The 22078-nt window shown below is 44.1% G+C and overlaps 1 protein-coding gene across 16 annotated transcripts in view; it reads right to left on the bottom strand.

The window, feature by feature from the left end:
- The window catches only part of Syne2 (spectrin repeat containing nuclear envelope protein 2), a 311183-nt gene that overhangs the window by 187638 nt on the left and 101467 nt on the right, over positions 1-22078 (bottom strand). For all 16 annotated transcript variants that reach the window (XR_015622059.1, XR_015622060.1, NM_001427326.1 and 13 more), the window contains 12 exon segments: positions 20373-20555; positions 15551-15709; positions 15079-15252; positions 12559-12693; positions 10746-10904; positions 8290-8501; positions 8037-8142; positions 7222-7340; positions 6299-6425; positions 3092-3249; positions 2668-2815; positions 1248-1849 (listed from right to left, as the gene is read on the bottom strand). Coding sequence is in view for 14 of the 16 variants with exons in the window: in NM_001427326.1 (NP_001414255.1) it covers positions 1248-1849; positions 2668-2815; positions 3092-3249; positions 6299-6425; positions 7222-7340; positions 8037-8142; positions 8290-8501; positions 10746-10904; positions 12559-12693; positions 15079-15252; positions 15551-15709; positions 20373-20555 (2282 nt within the window). In the remaining 2 variants the exon portion in view is untranslated.

Below are 22078 nucleotides of genomic sequence, written 5' to 3'. Positions count from 1 at the left end.
TGCATATTTGTAGAATACTTTTCCTATTGTAGCTACATGAATATGCAATTTTCATTTATAAACAATTCATACATTAATATCCATCAATTTTGGTACACATGTAATTAAAACGTATTGAAGTAATAACCACACAAATGATCGGTTCCAAACCTTATTACAAACTCTAAGGCACTCTGAGGATGAAAGTCTCATTGGGCCTGAGCTGGAATCTGGAAGGAAGGGCATATTTAAATATACTAAGGGACTTGGCTTGGGTGAGGTAAATCTCTAAAGAGACCACCAAGCTAGAGAAACTACAGTGATAGAGAATGAGAAAGATCTGGAAAGAAGAGGAAGACTCTACAGAAGCAACTCCTGCTAATAGGTCAGCATTCATGAGCTGGCGGCCATATTTGGAATGCTGAATACTGCCAATCTCATTCAGTTTCCCACAATGCCTCCTTAAACTCAGCAGAGCTCTAACCCTGCTGGGAGGGCTGGAGATGACCAAAGAACTAAGGGAGTACAGGGACATGGGATGGCATGTAGCCTTCTATTACCGTCTCTTTCTTTTTTCTTTTTTTCTTTTTTTTTTTTTTTTGACGGCTGATATCATCAACTTGACAGGACCAAGAATTGCCCCACACTTGTGCTGGTGACCTAGACTAGAATAAATGAGACATGAAGACCCACACCAGTCGTGGGGAACATCATTCCGAGGCTGAGGTCCTTGTACTGGATCAAAACGAGACAATGAGCTGAACACTAATATCCTTGACTCTCTGCTTCCTGACTGCAGTTGGCCTTGAACAACGAAGGCCAGGATTTCCTCCCTGCCCTGACCTACTTAATACCCAAAGGGCAAGCCAATAATGCTTTTTCTGTGGAGCCCCTCTGTCCATCTTTTATCACAAGGATGATAAACTGTAACTAAGATGAGCAACTGAGGCAAATATGAACTCTGGAAGACCTGCTAGGCTTTTACCCTTAAGGGAACACCACAATGAACACAAAGAATGAAGGAGCTTGAAAAGAACTATGTCCTTTACCCATGTCTTCTTCCACTGTCCCATGTCCATGACACATTGCAGAGGAAAATATGAACATTTGTAGAGGAACCTTACCAATAAAAAGTAAATTTATGTGAAAGTCTATTGGAAGGAATGCTGAACACTGAACAGTTAGAGGGATGAGACAGAAACAGAAGATCCAGAAGTGTTGAAAGTACCACGAGTGTCAACACAGATGACAGAGAACCCCTTTCTTACCGATGCTTCACAGCTGGAGCAGTGGGATCCTTAAGGCCAATTTTACTGATCTGATTCTGGATGTCTTGAATGTTTTTAAAGAGCTCATGAGTTTTGGAACTACAAGCTTCCAGTAACTTCTTGTCCTCAGTAGGTCCTTCCTCTTTTCTCTGGCCACCCATGGCTGCTAAGTTTACTGACAATGCACCAACAAGTCTTTCACAGGTGGTACTCTCCCCTTCCTCGGCATCCTTAATGTTGATGCCAAGTGTCCTTAAGCGTTCATCCAACAGCCTGGCCTTCTCTTTCATCAGGAGAATGTCTTCCTCTGCACTACTCACTGCCGGGGTATCTTCTGGGGTTTTTGAGGCAGGAGGGTTTGCAGGGAGCTCAGCAGAGAGCTTAGCTGCTCTCAGAGAGGCCAAAAACCCTTCCAGAGCATCCAGGGCATCCTCCCTCATCTCTACCTTCTGGTTCATGGTCTCCAGCTGGAGTCTGCACTTCAGCACAATGTCCTGGATCATACACTGATCTAGTGTGTGTAACTCCCTTGGTACGGAGACACTCGGCTCTTCCAAATTGGTACAGATTCTAATCTGCTTTGCGATGGAATCTTGGATATCCTAAAATAAAACAAAATAAAACCATAAAACAGTGAGAAGGAGAAGCCCTGGGTTGAATGCCGTGCACCATGCACACGTATGAGCACCTGTGTCCATTCATTCATCATTCATGTTCATATGCTCTCCCTCACTCACCCTCTGTCTCTGTCTCTGTCTCTGTCTCTGTCTCTCTCTCTCTGTCTCTCTCTCTCTCTCTCTCTCTCACACACACACACACACACACACACACACACACACACACACACACACACACAGAGGGGAAAAACTGAGTGCTGACCGTGATCTACAATGTTTCTGAGTTTAACCAAACCTGAACTTTTCCGAATCAGCAAACATTTTAATGGCAAATGAGTTGACGCCAACTGTTTCCTTACCTGACACCTTCCTCATGCTTGGATTCCCCAAAATAAACCAAGTATGTGGATCTAATACTTCACAGAAAATCATTACAGACCAACAGTGAAGGGCCCGGTCTGGCAGCAATGGGAGGGGTATTTAAATGGGATTCAGGATGAGTAAACTGAATATGCCAGCCTCAGCCTGAGTCAAATACAATGTTTAGAAATTCAGTCACTAAAGACATTCCTAAGAAAGGCTTTATTCCAAGTTGAAATAAAATATCCCACTACACCTTAGTACCTACCTCTAAATTTCAATGGATAGAAGAAACCAGATATGAATAGCAAGTCTAAATCATCAAGGTATTTATATCACAGTTTATATTCTAAATCTACACTATGATTAAAAAACGTTTAACAATCTTTGAACGTCTCTGAAGAATGGAAGGTCTTGTAAATATGGTGTGAGAATTTATTCACCCGCAGGTTCTGGTAGACACCATCAATCTCAAGGGGATGCAGGTCCTGGACAGCCACTGTGCAGAGGGACAGGTCAGAGGCACACAGGAGAGAGCACTCCTTCTCCAGAGGCAGCACTATCTGCAGTGCCATCTCCAGGGACTCCATTCTGGGGTAAAAACAAACCAGAGGTGACGAAAAGATGGAAAAATGGTAAAAGCTACCCTATAAAAACATCCTAACCCCGCCATTCCCCCAAGGAATGGCTACCCAGTAAAACATACACAATGGCATATATAAACCAACACATTAAAACCCAAACCCACAGATCTAAAGCGGGCTGTGATAACTACCTAAGATATTACAGTGGAGTGACAGTCTCGCTTAAGGTAACTTACACACTAAGCCATGCACCAAGTCCTTGGTTAGCAAACCTGAGGTATACCTGGTGTTAAGAAGAACATGAAGAGCCTGTTCACTCCCCTTTAGTAAGTCTCTCTCCTGGGCTAGCACAGGCTTCTCCGTGTCGCTCACCAGACTTTTTAAATTCAGTGAAGTGACTTCGAACTCATCCCAGCAAGCATCAGTGTCAGCCTGTAAAACCTAAGTGAGATAAATGAAACACTGTCTCCAGTCATAGATCAAAGGCTCAGTTACCATTCTCTCACAAATGGAGACACTCGCCAGCCTATCCGAGCCTATAGGGATAGGAGCTATTCTATAGGGCACAATGGTAAAGAACTCTCACTCAGGGACTAGCAAGGAAGATAACAGATAGGGTACCTATCACCAAGTCTGTTCCTCCGGGACTCACTGGAGAAAGGAGAGAACCAGCTCAGGCAAACTGTCCTCTGACCACATGAATGCTGTGACATGCACAACCTACACACACACACACACACACACACACACACACGCACGCACGCACGCACACACACACATGCACACACACACGCGCGCACACACACATGCACACACACGCACACACACACATGCACACACATGCACACCACACACATGCACACACACACACATGCACACACACACAGGCACACACACAAATGCACACACATGCACACACACATACACACACACGCACACACGCACACACACATGCACACACATGCACACACACATGCACGCACACACACGCACACACACAGGCACACACACAAATGCAGTAAAAGCTATTCTATTTTGAGTACTAAATTGTTACATTCTAAACTCAAAGAAAACTTGGAATGAAATAAGTGTTTCTATATGTAAGAAATCAATGAAAGATGGGGAGGGATGACAGGCGACAAACCTTCAATTACAACATTCACAAATCAGAAGTAGATTGATCTGTATGAACAAGGATTGCCTGATCTACATAGTAAAACCTTGCCCCCCTCCAATAAGTGAATGAAATTAATTTGTGGCTTTTAATTAAGCTTTGTATTTCTGTACTATTCTAATTCAGTTTCTTAGCATGTTTTTTCTTTTAAATTCTCTCTCTCTCTCTCTCTCTCTCTCTCTCTCTCTCTCTGTGTGTGTGTGTGTGTGTGTGTGTGTGTGTGTGTGTGTGTGTGTGTGAGAGAGAGAGAGAGAGAGAGAGAGAGAGAGAGGGAGGGAGGAACCTGCATCCTCTACAAGAGCAGTAAGTGTCTGTGTCCCCTGAGCTCTCTCCAGCCCTCTAGTTAAGGCTCCTTAGAGAATCCTGCTGAAGGATTAACAGGCTCACTTGTTCTTCACTTTCCTGGAGACACATGTGCATTTCCAACCAACTCATCATTCAGTCACTGGGAAGTCTCAAGTCTTAACCATGTCTTAACCAAACTAAAAACTTGTTTAATCCACCAAAGATCTGATGAGTTCAGCCCCCTCCATGAAAAACAGAGGAGCCAGATGGCAGGTGTTGGCCAAGAGCTGCTTAATAAAAAGAAGGAAACCAGGAAACCAAGAGAATGCTGAATTGAGTGGGAAGACACTGCAGGAAGTGGGAGGACACTACAGGAAGTGGGAGGACACTGCAGGAAGTGGGAGGACACTGCAGGAAGTGGGAGGACACTACAGGAAGTGGGAGGACACTGCAGGAAGTGGGAGGACACTACAGGAAGTGGGAGGAAACTGCAGGAAGTGGGAGGACACTGCAGGAAGTGGGAGGACACTGCAGGAAGTGGGAGGACCCTGCAGGAAGTGGGAGGAAACTGCAGGAAGTGGGAGGACACTACAGGAAGTGGGAGGACACTGTAGGAAGTGGGAGGACACTACAGGAAGTGGGAGGACCCTGCAGGAAGTGGGAGGACACTACAGGAAGTGGGAGGACACTGCAGGAAGTGGGAGGACACTACAGGAAATGGGAGATCCCTGCAGGAAGTGGGAGGACACCGCAGGAAGTGGGAGGACACTGCAGGAAGTGGGAGGACACTGCAGGAAGTGGGAGGAAACTGCAGGAAGTGGGAGGACACTACAGGAAGTGGGAGGACACTGCAGGAAGTGGGAGGACACTACAGGAAGTAGGAGGACCCTGCAGGAAGTAGGAGGACACTACAGGAAGTGGGAGGACATTGCAGGAAGTGGGAGGACCCTGCAGGAAGTGGGAGGACCCTGAAGGAAGTGGGAGGACACTACAGGAAGTGGGAGGACCCTGAAGGAAGTGGGAGGACACTACAGGAAATGGGAGATCCCTGCAGGAAGTGGGAGGACACTGCAGGAAGTGGGAGGACACTGCAGGAAGTGGGAGGAAACTGCAGGAAGTGGGAGGACACTACAGGAAGTGGGAGGACACTGCAGGAAGTGGGAGGACACTACAGGAAGTGGGAGGAAACTGCAGGAAGTGGGAGGACACTACAGGAAGTGGGAGGACACTGCAGGAAGTGGGAGGACACTGCAGGAAGTGGGAGGACACTGCAGGAAGTGGGAGGACACTACAGGAAGTGGGAGGACACTGCAGGAAGTGGGAGGACACTACAGGAAGTGGGAGGAAACTGCAGGAAGTGGGAGGACACTGCAGGAAGTGGGAGGACACTGCAGGAAGTGGGAGGACACTGCAGGAAGTGGGAGGAAACTGCAGGAAGTGGGAGGACACTACAGGAAGTGGGAGGACACTGTAGGAAGTGGGAGGACACTACAGGAAGTGGGAGGACCCTGCAGGAAGTGGGAGGACACTACAGGAAGTGGGAGGACATTGCAGGAAGTGGGAAGACCCTGCAGGAAGTGGGAGGACCCTGAAGGAAGTGGGAGGACACTACAGGAAATGGGAGATCCCTGCAGGAAGTGGGAGGACACTGCAGGAAGTGGGAGGACACTGCAGGAAGTGGGAGGAAACTGCAGAAAGTGGGAGGACACTGCAGGAAGTGGGAGGACCCTGAAGGAAGCGGGAAGACACTACAGGAAGTGGGAAGACCCTGCAGGAAGTGGGAGGACCCTGAAGGAAGTGGGAAGACCCTGCAGGAGATGGGAGGACACTGAAAATTAGACCACAAGGCAATAAATGAAGACCCTGAACCAAAGTCTGTCCTGGCTTTTATACTTGAAAACAAATCCAGGCAAGAGGGAGATGAGAAATGCCGTCTGACAAAGAGACACCTTGCACGTGACCTCTACAAGCTGCCGCAGCTATATTCATGGGTGTAACCTGCTGCAGTGAGGAGTAATGCTCAGAACTTACCTGCAGATCTGTCAGTTTACCCTGCAGGCAGGCGCTGCTTCTCTCAGTCTCCCCGGGAAAGTCCGACGTGACCCTGGACTCGCTGTCTTGCAGGTGTCGCTCAAGGATCGCCCTTTGTGTGTCATACCTGGGGGAAATTTAAGTGTTCCATGACTTAGCATGGGGAAGGGGTAGAGAGGGCAGAGCAGAGTATAATGAGATATGTATGTATGCATTTGCATGAATGTCTCAGGGAAACCCATTTCTCGCTTGTTCAACCAAAAAGTTTAAATGAATTGAAAACATTAAAATTAAAAATTTTAAAACTTAATTACTATCAATTATGCATACAGAAATGCCCAAGGAATTTCTGCTTAAATCAGAACCACATGCCAAAATTACAACTAGAGAATAATACCAAGTCTTAAAAATACATGGACGGGTAGGATGGCTCAGTGGGTAAGGGCACCTGCAGCCAAGCCTGATGACCTGACTTTGATTCCCAGGACCCACATGGTGGAAGGACTCCTATAAGGTGTCCTCTGTTTCCACACACCGCACCCACCAACACACCCACATCACAAATGAATAAATAAATTTTTGTAAAAGGCAGGGGTATCAAGATGGCTTAGTTGTTAAAGGTACCTGCCACCAAGCACACATGCACACATGCATGCTACAAATAAGTGTGTGTGTGTCTGTATATAAATACATGTTGTATGTGTATATTTACCATACATATAAATGTATAGATATATCATATTGTGCATATATCGCTATATAAATTTATATATCATATACATACGTGTTACATATCACATATATACGATCTAGATCACATATTATATGTGTGATATATACATGTATATGTATCATATATATCGCATGCTGCCTGTCACTGGTGAAGGATTTTCAGTGATGCTCACTGTTTACAAGGAAGTTACCTCTCCTGTAAGTCATTCAGAGAAGCACTGCAATCCTTTCCTTCCTTCTCCAAAATGCTTTCTTCTTGCTGAGGCTTTAATTCTGACGTCTGGCTAAAATTCTTAATGGGTTCCATCGCCTAAGCAAATATGCAAAATAGTAAAGACGATTACTTAAACACATTTACATGTCTGCAAACTTAAATGCTTCATGCTCAGGGATGGTTCTTCATATCCAGAATCAGGGAAGAATACAAGTCCTTGAAATGTCTCTGCTCGGAGCAAAACCTTCTCACACAGACGACACCTACTGTGCCGACTGCGGCCTCCCAACTGATAAAGGAATATTGTCAGGTTCCTGTGCTGACCTGCACCAGACCTCACGGGCTCAGTCAAAGGTGAAAGCCCTGAACACAAGCGTTCCTCATCCCCGCACTGTGGTATGTGTCAAATGCCAGCCTCCCTGCCTTCAGCAATTTAGCAAATCCAATTCCCAAGGGAAACAGAATTCATTCTACCGAGAAGCTAAATGAGCCTGTTCATCTCAACATATGCGGCTGTCTGTGATGACCGAGGCCAGCCTCCTTCACCTCAGCAGTAGCAGACACAATTTGTCCTCAGGATTCACTCAGAGTCCCTGGGACACTCTCGGTAGATTGCTAGGCACACCGCAGCTTTGGTTGCCATCGTTCTGACTCTCTGAGGAGCAGCCTTCCTTTCCTTTCATAAAGTGGGAAAGCTTAAGTGATGATTAGACTGATGCTCATGAGAACCAGATGCTTGCCCACTGAACCTATATGGAGTCTATTTGTGAAATATGTCACCCCATTTAACACCTTTTCAGTCGACAGCTGATTATCTGGTATCTCGAGTGGTGCCTTGCCATGCGCTGCCTCTCCATGGGCATCCCTTCCGCCATTCTCAGTTGTGATCAAGGCAGCCCTAGGAAGGAATCACGATTCCATATTAAAATAGAATGGGGAGGAATATGGAACCTAAAACGGCCATGATCATCCAATGTCATTTGATCGTGCAAACGGCTTCTTCTGGCTTTGTTCTGAGTCACCGCTCTTCTCACGAAGCACTAACCTTTCCTTCAGCGCCCCTCCCTGGGAAGACTGGAGGGTGGTGTGAATCTCAGAGGCACATTTCAGAAGTCTCTCTATCTTTTGTTCATAATCTCGGAGTGCTCTCTTCAGTTCTTGTTGATCCTCTGGTGAAGCCAGCTCTTCGCACAGCACCCTCAGGACACCCACATGGTGTTCGAGCTGGCACTCAATACTTTCCGGAGAAAAGCAAGCCTGGGGGAGGAGGGGAAAGCCGGGCTTCAGCTGAGGGCAAATGAAACTCCCGGTGTGTGTGTGACTCTGACAGCATGCTCTTTTATGGACTGCCTGCTATGCGCTGAGTATGGTTACGGATTTATGAACCGTCACGGGTTTATGGACCATTGTCTGTTGTGCGTTGAGTATGGTTACAGGGACGAGGGAAAAGCAATGAGGGAGTCGGCCCTAAAAGAGTCCCATTTCAGTAACTGACATGCAAATAATGGTCTGTAACTTCATGATGTTATGAGGACACCGCCACCTGCCTGCTTCACAGAGGGAGCCATCCCAGCTGGATGTGGAAAAGGACGAGGAGATCTCTAAGGGTGACTGGAGGATTGTCTTAGATTCTCTTCCTGTGGATATAGCCAGACATCCTGACGAAAGCAACTTAAGGAGGAAGGGTTTAGTTTATCTCACAGTTCCAAGTATACTCCATCATAGCAGGAAGGATAGGAAGCAGAGCTGGGGGTAGCTGGTCACACTGCTCCCACCACCAGGAAATGAAAGAATAGCTAGCACTGAGCTCACTTCCTCCACCTAACAGTCCAGAATCCCCTGTCTACGGAACAGCCTTACACATCTGTCAATCCAGATACCCCCCAACAGGCATGCCCGGAGACGCATCTCACAGGTAACTCTGCTTCTGTCAAGCTGACACTTAGCACAGCTATCACAGAGAAGTCATCTCCACCACTGACAGAAGATGACAGGTAGTAAATGTTCTGAGAGCACAGGTCCCTGCTGCTGTTGGAGTACCCAGGCTAGGAGAGGGACACCAGAGGGATGTCCTGGATCCTTCTGAAGATCTTAGGGCCATCCTTGGAGAGGGGAGAGGGTTACCACTGGGAGGCAGTAAAATGGGATCTGTGCCTCGAAAGGCTAGTTCTGGGGCCCGGGGCTATCTCTGAGTTGGTAGAGTGCCCATCTTATGTGCATGATGCCTTGGTTTTCAATCCCCAGCGCCGTTCCCTACCCCACAAACCAGCAAACTGTTGTGGTGAAAGATGATCAAGCCACTTTCTTCCTAACGACATAAGGGAAGTGGCAACAGGGTGGGGAGAGGAGACACTGCTGTGCTAACGGAATCTGCTTCTCAGTAACTGAGCTCAGATGAATGGGAGAAGGGGAAGGAGAAGACCGTGGGCACAGCCCAGCCTGATGCTGAGAAGGGAAGGGAGCAAAGTGTGAAAGTGTGAGAGGCGAGGTTACAGGCTCCATTCCAGACCCAGGAACCTAAAGTCACCGAGAATACCCGTGATGCCTATCAGGCAGGAGCAGACAGTAGAGATGGGGGTTGGAGAGGGGGTCTGCCAGAGAAAGACTTGGGCACAGCCATAAACAGACAAATAGTCTTATAAAATTGCATAGTAAGGATGGACTCAAGTAGTGAAAACTGCAGACTGTCCTTTCCAAAAACTAAAACATTAAGGAAAATGGGAAAAAATTTGTAAAGGATAGTAAAACTATAGCTCCATATATAAATATATACGTGTTACAGATATATGTTACATATACGTATATATTATACACATATATCTTATATATCATATGCATATATGTGTATATATACATATATAATAGGTATCTAGATGTCTGTGCAAGCAAGAGTAACATTGTGAGAGCCTCAGAAACTGACAGTTAAGAAGAAATGCAAAGAGGACTGAGCCCTATCAAACACACAGACCCATTCAAATAGGCTGCAGACAAAAAGAAGTCATCAGGCTGGCCCCCAGGTTCCTACATGAATCGATTAGCTCATTTTCACAAAAGCTCTACTTTTGAGGACCCCATGTCCTTAAAGAACTATTTGTACTACAGCTAGGGACACCATATCCTTATAAAACTATCTGTACTACAGCAAGGGACCCCATATCCTTATAAAACCATCTGTTCTACAGCAATGGTTGAGGTAGTGATGAGCAGTCTCAGGAGCAGGCAGTACCCAACCATCATGATCAAAACGTGGAACAAAAACTCATGGCTGAGATTTCTCCCTTTTGATGAAGAAAGCACAGGATCCAGTCAGAGCCCAGACTGAGCACTTGACCAGGGGAGACCAGGGGAGTAAGCAGACTCAAGGGATTTCCACGACACAGCCAATCAGAGGCCGTGAACTTGCACAGCCAATCAGAGGCCGTGAACTTGCACAGCCAATCAGAGGCCGTGAACTTACACAGCCAACAGAAGGCAAACGGCGATGGGCACGCAACGCTTTACCTCGTGTTCCTTGCGGAGGCCCCTGGTCCTCCCTCTACCGATAAGCTTCTTTTCTTTATTTATTTGCTTTTCAAGTTTTGCAATATTGTCTCTAAGCTTTCCTTCTTCAATGTCTATTTTTAGTTGTTGGAGATACAAAGAAATTTCTTGACGGAGAGGCTGCAAAGGACAAAAGAGTGTGTTAATCACAAGGGGACAATGCACTGTCTCTCTTTCCAGTTACAATGAACCGGCCATAGTAATAAGAAAATGGAAGCAACGCCTGCACAACCTGTTCATTCACCCTCTTTATCTTTGAGAAGAGTGTTTTAAAACATCCCAGATCCTAAACACATTTCTTTTTCTAACAACTAAAAGAATGTGTTTTAAACTGAAAGATGCTGTAGAGAAAATGAAAGAAAAGCCACAGTCTGGGGAGGATAGACATTAAAAAGACATCTAAGCTAAGGATACATGACAAATGTATGAATGGGGTCCGGGGGCAGACAAAAAGAATCACAGGTGACAGCATGGATCTGAGGAAGCACAGGCTTTGGCTAATAAAACACCATATTGGCTCACTCACTGGGACAAATTCAAACTCTCTGAGCTGTCTGCACTGATTCCTTGAAGTGAAAACTGTTCTAAAATAACAGCCCATCCAAAGTCATCGCTTGAGGGGCAGAGGCAGGTAGATATCTATGAGTTCAAAGCTAGCCTAGTCTACACAGTGAATTCCAGGCCAGCCAAGGCTACAGATGAGACCCTGTCTAGAAAACAAAACAAAAAATAAGTTTGTCTGAAAAGCATTAATAGATTTTAATCTAATTACATAGACATCCCTTGGTCCAGAACCCTCTCTCCAACAGAGATACTAAAAATCTGAGCACGCTTAAGTCATTTTTGAAAAAGTGCCACATTATCTACACACATTCTCCAACACACTGCAAGTCATCTCGAGGTTATATATAATTCTTAACATAATGTAAATGCTGTGCAAATAGCTGTTATACTGTATTCTTTAATGAATCATGGATGGGGGGCAGGGTGGGGGAGACAAGGCCACACACCTTCAGAGTAGACGAAAACATTTTTGACCCACAGTTGGTTGAATGCATGGACACAGAACCCAAAGATATGGAGAACTGACTATACTCATTAGACACATATATTCATATTATAATTATCATTTTTGAACATATCCTCTTTGACATATGTAAATCTTGGTAATAACCTGCCAGTTAAATTGTGTTACTCTCATTTTACCAATGAAGTTTCTAAAAGTTCAATAACCTGCCCAGGGTCCCAGTTTCACCTCCACAAAAGCCTCTCCGTGCCTAGGGAAGTCTGCATGGACACCAGCTTCACTGTATTATCTCAGTCAGGATCCAGTCAGGAAATTAGAAACATGCCCGACTTCTCATTCTGGGGAAATTAAATGGCTCCAGGCATGAAAGTTTAGACCAGTCAAACTGAAGAGGAAAAGGCCGTCTATCAAAAAGCAGCAGGAGGAAGCTTCTCTGCCCCTGGGCTTGAGGACTTCCTGAAGCCTAGGGAAGAGAGAGCCATGATCCTCCCATGCTGGAGAAGACAGGCTGCTGCTGAGATACTGTGGAGAGGTGGAGAGAGAAACCATGTAGGCATTCCTCTTCGTCCAGCAGCCCTCAGATCTATAGGGTGAATCACAGGCTGAGGGAGACACCAGTTGAAACAGCCTGGGACCAGCACCTCTAATGCAAACCTATCACGGAGTAGACAGAGGAGGCCTGTGATAGCTCTGAAGATGACCGGGCACAGGACCAGAGCCACAAGCCCAAGGCCCTGAGGCTCTCACCTCCCACTTGGCACACGCATCTCGACTCTGTTCTTCCAACTGTAGCTTCACGCCGCCAGGAACGGTACACTTCAGTTCTTCAACAGCTTGAAGATACTTGGCCAGGCTATTGGCATTAAGAATTTCCAATGCTTCCTGAAAAGAAAAATTATGAAAATCTGGTGATACTGCCAGACCCTCTGAGCTAACTTGATGTATCGTGAGCAGGAAGGAGCGTAGAGGGAGTTGACGGTGATGAATACTCACAGGGGGCATTCTGTAGTTAAGTTGAGACTGATGACCTATTTCCATAGCTTGACTTCTTTCAAAAAGATTACAAACTATGTTTTATTGAAAGGTCTTTACCTTCTTGGTATTCAAAACGATCAAGTTAGCATACATTAAGGCAAAAATTTACTGTAGGATTTATGTGGCAAATATTTCATACTCTGCAAGAGCAGTGTTATATAGCCAGGAAGTACCACTCATTACCTCATTATTAACTTAGTCTTGCCCAAGGCCAGGCCACAGACAGTCCATAGACAGGTCACCCTAAAAAGCTGCAGGAAACAGCTGGGGACAGCCTTGCTGGATCCGTCTTGGCTCCTCCCTGTCATGTTCTCTGAGCGCAGGAACCTGGCTCAAGTAACCAATGAATAGCAGAAGCAAAAACAGGTTGGGAAGTTTCTGAGAAGGGCTGAAGTCCACAGAAGAAGGAAAGATCAGGCAATCAAATAGGATAGAAACTTGTTCATTCACACAATACACAGTTAATAAGCACCAACTGTAGACACATCAAAATACCCTTCACGCCATTTTCCCCAATAACTGAAAACACTACCTTCCCATCAGTGGAGTTCAGGGCTGTCGGGATAGTACCCGCCAGGGGCTGGTCTGACTTCTGTGATGAAAATGTATACTCGATAAATGCCAGTCCAAAACAGAGAATCCCCAGCCTCAAATTAAGACTATGGGACAGGGCTGGGGATTTAGCTCAGTGGTAGAGCGCTTACCTAGGAAGCGCAAGGCCCTGGGTTCGGTCCCCAGCTCCAAAAAAAAGAACCAAAAAAAAAAAAAAAAAAGACTATGGGACAAAAGCTGATGTTCTTCCCGCACCTAGAAACTCAACTTGTTTTTCTCTTTTCTTCATTCATGTGTTTGATTTATGCACAGGTGTGTTTGTGTGCCTGTGTGTGACCACGTGCATGTAGGTGTCTGTGGAGGCCAGAAGAGGTTATTGGATCACCTGAAATTGGAATTACAAGCAGTTATAAGCTTCCCAGTGTAGGTTCTGGGAACCGAACCCAGGTCCTCAGCAAAAAACGGTGCTCTGGACCATGGGCCATCTCTCCAGCCAATCTCTCTTCTTCTTTACAAGTCTTTCTGGACTCTTCTGAAATCCACCTTAGCAACTAACTGGCTGAGTGACTTCTTGCTTTTCTGAATCTTATGTAGCTCGGGCTGGCCTCCAACTACTAGATAGTGTAAAAGGGGACTGGGGACTCAAGATTCTCCTGCCACAGCCTCCTAAGCTCTGAGATTCCAGGAGTGTGCCACTGGAAGGCTGTCCAGGCTCCCACTCACACACACACACACACACACACACACACACACACACAGAGAGAGAGAGAGACAGACAGAGAGAGACAGAGAGAGAGAGAGACAGACAGACAGACAGAGACAGAGAGACAGAGAGACAGATACATCCGAGACACAAACAGACACACAGACACACATAAACACATACGTACAGACACAGAGACGGATACACGTGCACACAGACACACACATAGACAGACACACACAGACACAGAGCCACACATACACCACACAGAGACACACACACAAGCACACAGACACAGACAGCCAGACAGCCAGACAGCCAGACACACACACACACACACACACACACACACACACACACACAGACTCACGTGGGAGGGAGGACTAGCTAAGAAAAGGAAAGGTCAATGGGTGTGAGAAGGGGCTGAGAAAAATATTTTCATGCACGAAAATGTCACAATGAAACTAGGATGGGTAATACAGACATAAGCACACACACCTAGAAACTAATAAATAAAAAACTCCACAAGAAGCAAACCCTCTCTATACAAAACAACACTATTGGGTCTTTAAGTTACAGATAAGTACATGATTATGAAAATTTTCTCAAAGGAATTTAATAATAGTATTTATATTCATAGAGTTTAACAATATGCTTCTGTGCACTTTTTTTCCCCATTTAGAGCCTTAGCAAGTCAGGGACCTGGGTTGTACTGAATTAAGACATTCATTTTACACTAAAAAAAAAAAAAAAAAAAAAGCCAGAGAAACCAAACTTCTCCATCTTGGAATCAGCTGTGCTCTCTGTACTGTTCTTTACTTGAATATTTATTCCTAATACTATCAGGCGAGCAACATCTAATACCGGGAAAACTTTTCAAGTTAAAAAGCAGTTCTGTCTGTAATCCACTGAAGGCAGCAGGTAGGCCTCAAGCACAGGGGAGTGGATAACCGTCTCCATGGGAACAGGCTGCCCACCTTGTACTTTGAAGTGAGTCCACCAGGGCGCTCTCTTTGCCCAAGTAACTGCTCAGCTCTGGCGATGGAGGACTCCAGCTCCCTCTGTGCCTCCTCCACCTTCAGCCTCAGGTCTAGCTCCAGTGGTCCATCACTTAAGTTCCTAAGCGCGGCAGACAATTCTACCACGGTCATCTGCGAAGGAAGAAAATAAAAAATTCTCAAGTTAACCACTGAGCCGGCTTCTTACTAAATTCCTGTGTTTCCAATAATTTTTCTAGTAGTTTATCTTATAATCAGGCATATAAATAAATAATTGAAAACATCTCTGTTTTCCAATATGCTCTACATTATAAGGAAGTAAAATATAATGTAAAATTAATATTTTTATAAAGTATTTCCAAGATTCTGGCCAGATCTTCCTCTTGGCCCACCCATCAACCATTTGGTTCTTAGCAATAAATTGATTAAATAAAAAGCATTAACTAGAGACCTGAACTCCCTTCTTAGCTTCTTGAATCTTGGCCTGAAGGCCAGCTCTGAGGACATTTTGGAAGGACTCCAGGTTTGAAGCACTTTGATCATGCCTCTGTAAAGCATCTTCGGTTCTGGCCAGAAGTTCCTCATGCTCAGAGCCTTTAGCAATAAGATACTATAAAACAAAGCAGAGATTGCAGTAAATATTCTAAGTCACACACTAACATATGTCCGGAAACTAGAAAACAATAACTATTAATCCAGAATGAGGCAAACTTGTATTCTAATAAATGTTCTTGTTAAAGACATTTTGAGCTTGGGATATGGCTCAGTTGGGACAGTGCCTGCTTTACACGTGTGCAGCTGAGTTCCATTTACCATATAAAGAAAGTCAGGAGTGCTGGAGCACAGCTGTGATCAGAAATAAGGGCATCCTTAGCTTACACAAGTTTGAGGCCAAGCTAGAATGCAAGCAGTACTACCCCAAAATATGAATAAATAAGGAGCAATGGCTCACAGATAAGGAACGCTTGCTGCTCTCGCAGAGGACCTGAGTTTGGATCGCAATACCCACATCAGATGGTTAATAACTGCCTGTAGCTCAAGCTTCAGGAAGACACCCTCTTCTGTCATAACAGCATGTGCTCGAAACCACACAGAGATGCCCCCCCCCCACAGACACACAGATAAATCATAAATCTTGCCAAGTGTAGGTGGCACATTCCTTTAATCCCAGAATTTGGGAGACAGAGGCAGGCAGATCCTGAGTTTGAGACTAGCCTTGTTTATACAGTAAGTTCCAGGACAACCAGGACCATATATCTCAAAACACACATACGCACACACACAAAACAAAAACAAAACAGAAAAAAAAACAACAACCAAAAAAGCAAAAAAAGAATAAATATATTTGTAAAATAATAAAGCATAAAATTTAAAACATTTGGACGACTATATTAACACATTCAGATTCTGACAAGATCTTATATAGAATTTTTCTTTATTCCCTTTACATCCTGATCACAGCCCCCTACCCTCTTCTCTTCCCAGTCTTACCCTTACAAATCCTTCTCCCTATGCCCCCTCCCCTTCTCCTTAGAGAAGGGAGTCCCTCTTGGGTACCACCCCACCCTGGGGCATCTAGTCCCAGCAGGAGTAGGCACATCTCTCCCACTGATGTCCAACCAGGCTGTCCAGGTAGGGAAAGGGAATCCAACAGCAGGGAACCTAGACAGCCCCTATTCCACTTTTTAGGGCACCTGCATGAAGACTTTCGAGGCCTTTAAAGAGGAAACAAATAAATCCCTTAAAGTAATACAGGAACATACAATCAAACAGGTGAGGGAAATGAATAAAACTGTTCAAGATGTAAGAATGGAAATAGAAGCAATAAAGAGAACACAAACTGAGGGAATCCTGGAGACGGAAAACCCAGGGAAGGTACAGGAACTGCAGGTGAGAGCATCACCAACAGAATGCAAGATATGAGAGAGAGAACCTCAGACATAGGAGATACCATAGAAGAAATGGATACATCAGTCAAGGAAAACGTTAAATCTAAAAACTTCCTGACACAAAGCATCCAGGAAATCTGGGATAACAGGAAAAGACCTAAACTAAGAACAACAGGAATAGAAGAAGATGAAGAGACCCAGCTCCAAGGACCAGAAAATATTTTCAACAATATCACAGAAGAAAAATTCCCCAACCTAAAAGATAGAATATTCTTTATAAACATTCCAATAAAATAAAAACTAGAGCTAATACAATGCCAATAAAAATAAACTGGGAGAATAACAACTTTTAAAAATAAAATTGTTCTTAGTCAAACTTGAAGGGGATCCAATAAATGGTATTAGAGAAAACGACTACTAAAATAATCTTTTAACAACTGTGTCTTAAAACATACAAAGGTAAATTCCAGATGGGTCAGAAATTGATTTGTAAAATACAAGGCCTCAGTGAAGAACAACGTCTTTAAGAAAATCAGCGTGCTGCTCGACGACAGGCTCTACTCAGGAGTGCAGGTAGAGAAAGACGTGACTGCAGAAAGGCACATGCTTCCTCTGTAAAACACGCTATTAAAAGGTTAATAATTTAGTAAAAACTACTGCCATGGGGATGAAAACAGACCAGAGTTCAAAGAGCTTATGTAATTCATTAAGAAAATTCCGAAAATCCCAGTCTCATGGCTGCAGTCCTGGCCAAGCAAGAAGCTGAGGCAGGAGGTCACCAAGACAGGCCTGCTTGGTTACAGAATGGCTTCCAGGCCAGTCTGAAACCTAGTGAGACCCCTTCTTAAAGTAAAGAATGCAAAAGGGCTGAGATTATAGTTCAATCGCAGGTGCCTTCCTACAATGTTCAAGGCCCTAGGTTCAGTCCTTAGTAACACACATGCAGGGACACACACACACACACACACACACACACTCCCCAAAAAAGTTAATTTCCAAAGGAAACACTGAAATGAAAGAACACAGACTACATAGAATTACATGTCTAATAAGCACATGTGATGGTTATTCCTGGTTGTCAACTTGACTACATCTGGAATGAACTACAATCCAGAGATGGAGGGCGCATACATGATCCAGAGTTCGAGGCATAATGGCCAGGAAAAGCTTAGGCCCAGACAAGGTAGTACACGTCTTTAATCCCAGGAGACACAGGCTAGCAGGTCTGTGAGTTCAAGGCTAGTCTGGGACAGAGCAAGTTCCAAATCCAGGCATGGTGGTACACATCTTTAATTTGGACCATTCCTTCTGCTGGAAGCCTACACAAGGACAATGGAAGAAGAACTGTTTGTCTTGCACTTGCTAGCACATCCGATAACCTACTTCTTCAGAATTCCAGCTTATACAGAAGACCAGCTGAAACACCCAGCCTCGTAGCACTGAGCAACTGCTAGATTCTTGGACTTCCCATTCACAGCTGCCCATTGTTGGGCAAGTTGGACTGAGGACTGAAACTCATTCCAATAACTTCCCTGAATATATAAGATAATGCACAAGTTCTGTGACTCTAGAGGACCCTGACAAATACAGCATGTAAAAGACAATTCAATATTGTATGTAAACAATGACTTTCTAGCCTTCAAGTTAGCATAAAAAAAAAGTTAACAGCATCTCAGGAGCAGGAGGGATATGATAAACCAGAAGTCAGGCAGGGAACCCAAGCAGCTCTGACTGGTTTCCACGGAGCGGGACAGTGGCGATTTTATCTTTGTGAAATTAGAACATTCCCTTCAGATCTGACTTTTTCTCTTTCCTGATCATATAAAAAGTAACAAACGAGCTCATAGAACAGACAGAGGCAGTGCCTGAAGACAAGGCCCCTTTCTCCAGCCTCCTCCCTCACCCCCAATCACTCCTTAGCATTGACTTTAAGTATGTCTGTGTCTGCCAGGAACCGAGCACAGGCAGGGCCAAGACACACGAGGAAGTTAATGTTCTCTTCTTACAGATAGTTTTCTGTGGATATGAAAGTATAAAGTGTGAAAGCACAGCTCTTTTAAAAACAGAAACAGACCATGCATGTTATTTAGAGGCCCACCTAATCTTAAAACACACCTTCTGGGCTGGCATTGTAGTGTTCGCCCAGGACGTATAGGCAGGAAGGCTCAGGAGCTCAGGCATGTGAGGCCATCCAATCCGCATGAATTCTGTCCCACCCAACTCCCAAAAATATAAGTAAGTCAATAATAAATGAAATATATATGATCTACTATTTTGATATAATAGAGATTACTTAACTCTCTAATTACTGAAGTGATTACAGCATGATTATATTCTTACTATTTATAAGAAGGATCATTTTATTGGTTTTTAATTAGTCTTAAAATAATTTGAAATGGAAACAAAAAAATTATACTCTAGGGCCGGCAAGATGGCTGTGTTAGTAAGGGTGTTTGTCACCACCCTAATGATCTGAGTTTAATCCCTGGGACCCACGTGGTTTAAGAAGAGATTCAATTCCTGAAGGTTACTTTGATATCCTTCGCCAAAGTAAATAAATGTAATTAAAGAAAAAAATTAAAATTATCTTAAGAATCTGTTTAATGTTGGAATGTATTTCATGTCTTTCACTAAAACAAACTGCAGATGATCTAAATTTTTAAAAAACAGAATAAAAAAACTAGCAGATAAAGTTCTTTTAATGTTATTTTGTAAGAATACTTTTCAAACTACTAAGTTATCACCCTCACAAACAATGAAAATATTGCAGGTTGAGATATATAGGCCTTTCCAGCAATGTAGGTGTAGAAAAGTATGCAATGTTTATTCCTAAACTTCCTATGTTGGCCCAGTTACGACGTGCCTGCTCCCTGATGGTACAGTTGTGCTGGAATTCAGTTAAAATCCTCAGTTATCCCAAGTAATACCGAGATACACCTGCACCTCATGGCTTCTTACTCGAGGCAACCTCTGGAGGATGAATGCAGAATGGAATTCAAACATGCCAGTCACCCTCCATCAGTGAGTGAGTCGGGGGCATGGTGGTTAAATGGGAGAACCTTCAAGGCACAGATTACGGAATCCGTATGTTTCCATTGTAGCTAGCCACCAAAGACAGACTGCGCTCATCTTCCTGCCTCTCCAACAGAATATTATAATCCCCACATTATAGGCAGGAAATGAGACCGTACGCATATAGGGCACTCCAAGCATACAATGTGATGAGGGATCAGTGATCAGAGTCCCGGCCATTATAAAATTTCCCGATAAGGAAAACTAAATGCAGACTAATTACCCTTTAACCTGTTTTGTTTATCTTAAAGCACAAGCCCACGCGAGTTTCCAATCATGAATGTTCCCTCTTAAACATGCTCATGGCCATACCTGCAAGATGTCCGATGAGGAGCCATCCTCATGGTCTTGATGTCGAAGAAGATCCAAGATGGATTTGGTATCTGACCCCCAGATCTCCACCTGTGTGAGGAGTCCTTCAACTTCTTCAGAGACTTTGGACACGTTCAGTGGACCGGCTGACTCCTCCTCTTCTGCTTCCTGCTTTTCCACAGCCTACAACATTCAGAACGATCACCAAGAAGATGTCATTGCAATATAAAAACATTAGGATATAAACACATATCCTAAAAAATGTGAATTTAACACCAAGTTACATAGTGCTTGCTTAATGACAAGGACAGAGAAACTCTTAGGTATCTATTCCTAATGAGACGTTTGTTAGGTTTCCTGCCACTGTGTGCGCATCACAGAGCAGACATCATTATACAGACCCAGATTGTAGAGCCTACTAGAAAGCTAAGCTTTGTGTTAGAGCTACTGTCACGTATTTGGTCTGCACACAACTGCACGCTTGCGATGTAAGATCTTGGTTTGACAGTGATAATATGAAAGTGCGCATCACTTTAAAAGTGAGAAGGCTGGTGGTTGGGGATTTAGCTCAGTGGTAGAGCGCTTGCCTAGCAAGCACAAGGCCCTGGGTTAGGTCCCCAGCTCCTAAAAAAAGAAAAGAAAAGAAAAAAAAGTGAAAAGGCTGATTATGCATGCTATTTTAATCATATCAGTTCTGTCAGCTATGTGGCATTATCTCATTTTATAAGTAACACTGAAGTTTAGAAAATTAATCTGAATAAACTTGAGTAAACTCGTAGACAGCTAAATTTAGCTATTACTAACAGGAATTGTACAATATCATTGAAAAGAGTCAGAGCCAGGCACGAGGTCACACATCCCAGCATTTAGGAGTCCAGTACTCTGAAGCAGGAGGACTGTAATCTCTAGAACAGCCTGGGTTACATAGTAATACTATGTCTCAAAGGGGGAAAAAGTAAAAAGGGATACTCTGTGTATGGTAGCTCATGTCTGTAACCAGTACTCAGGAGGCTGAGGCAGAAGGATTGCTGTGAGTTTGAAGACAGCCTGGGCTACATAGCAAAACTCACTCTCTCTCTCTCTCTCTCTCTCTCTCTCTCTCTCTCTCTCTCTCTCTCTCACACACACACACACACACACACACACACACACACACATTTAAAATAATAAAGAAGGCTTTGACAAATCTTCAGAAGTAACTGACTGGGCTCTCACTAACATTTTCAGTCTTCTGTAGGCTGGCAGCTTTGCACAACCAACACTGTCACAGTTGGTTCTAGCCAGGCATCCCAATACTCAGGATCTCTCTGAGTTTGAGACCAGCTTGGCTTACTTACTGAGTTCAAGAGTAGCCAGCGTTACACAGAGAGACCCTGTATCAACACACACATGCACATGTATGTGTGTGTGTGTGTGTATATATATGTATATATAATATATAATATATATTATGTTATGTTATGTCATATATATATATGAACATTTTAAGGGTTCAGAGACTTATATTTTAAAGACTGTCACATAAACTGAGACCCTTCCAGATTTTCTATGATTACATTCCTTTTTTGTTTGTTTTCATTCAGTGGTTCAGACAAACCCCCAGCTTCCTATATGCCACCAAAGTGAGACCTCTATCTCCATGCTATTGGCCCATCAGGCATTCTTTTCTTTTCATATATATATATATAATTTATACTTATTTATTA

Source organism: Rattus norvegicus, chromosome 6 (genome assembly GCF_021556685.1).
Source record: "Rattus norvegicus strain SHRSP/BbbUtx chromosome 6, alternate assembly SHRSP_T2T, whole genome shotgun sequence".
Taxonomy (NCBI): Eukaryota; Metazoa; Chordata; class Mammalia; order Rodentia; family Muridae; genus Rattus; species Rattus norvegicus.
This window is presented reverse-complemented; position numbering and strand designations above follow the sequence as displayed.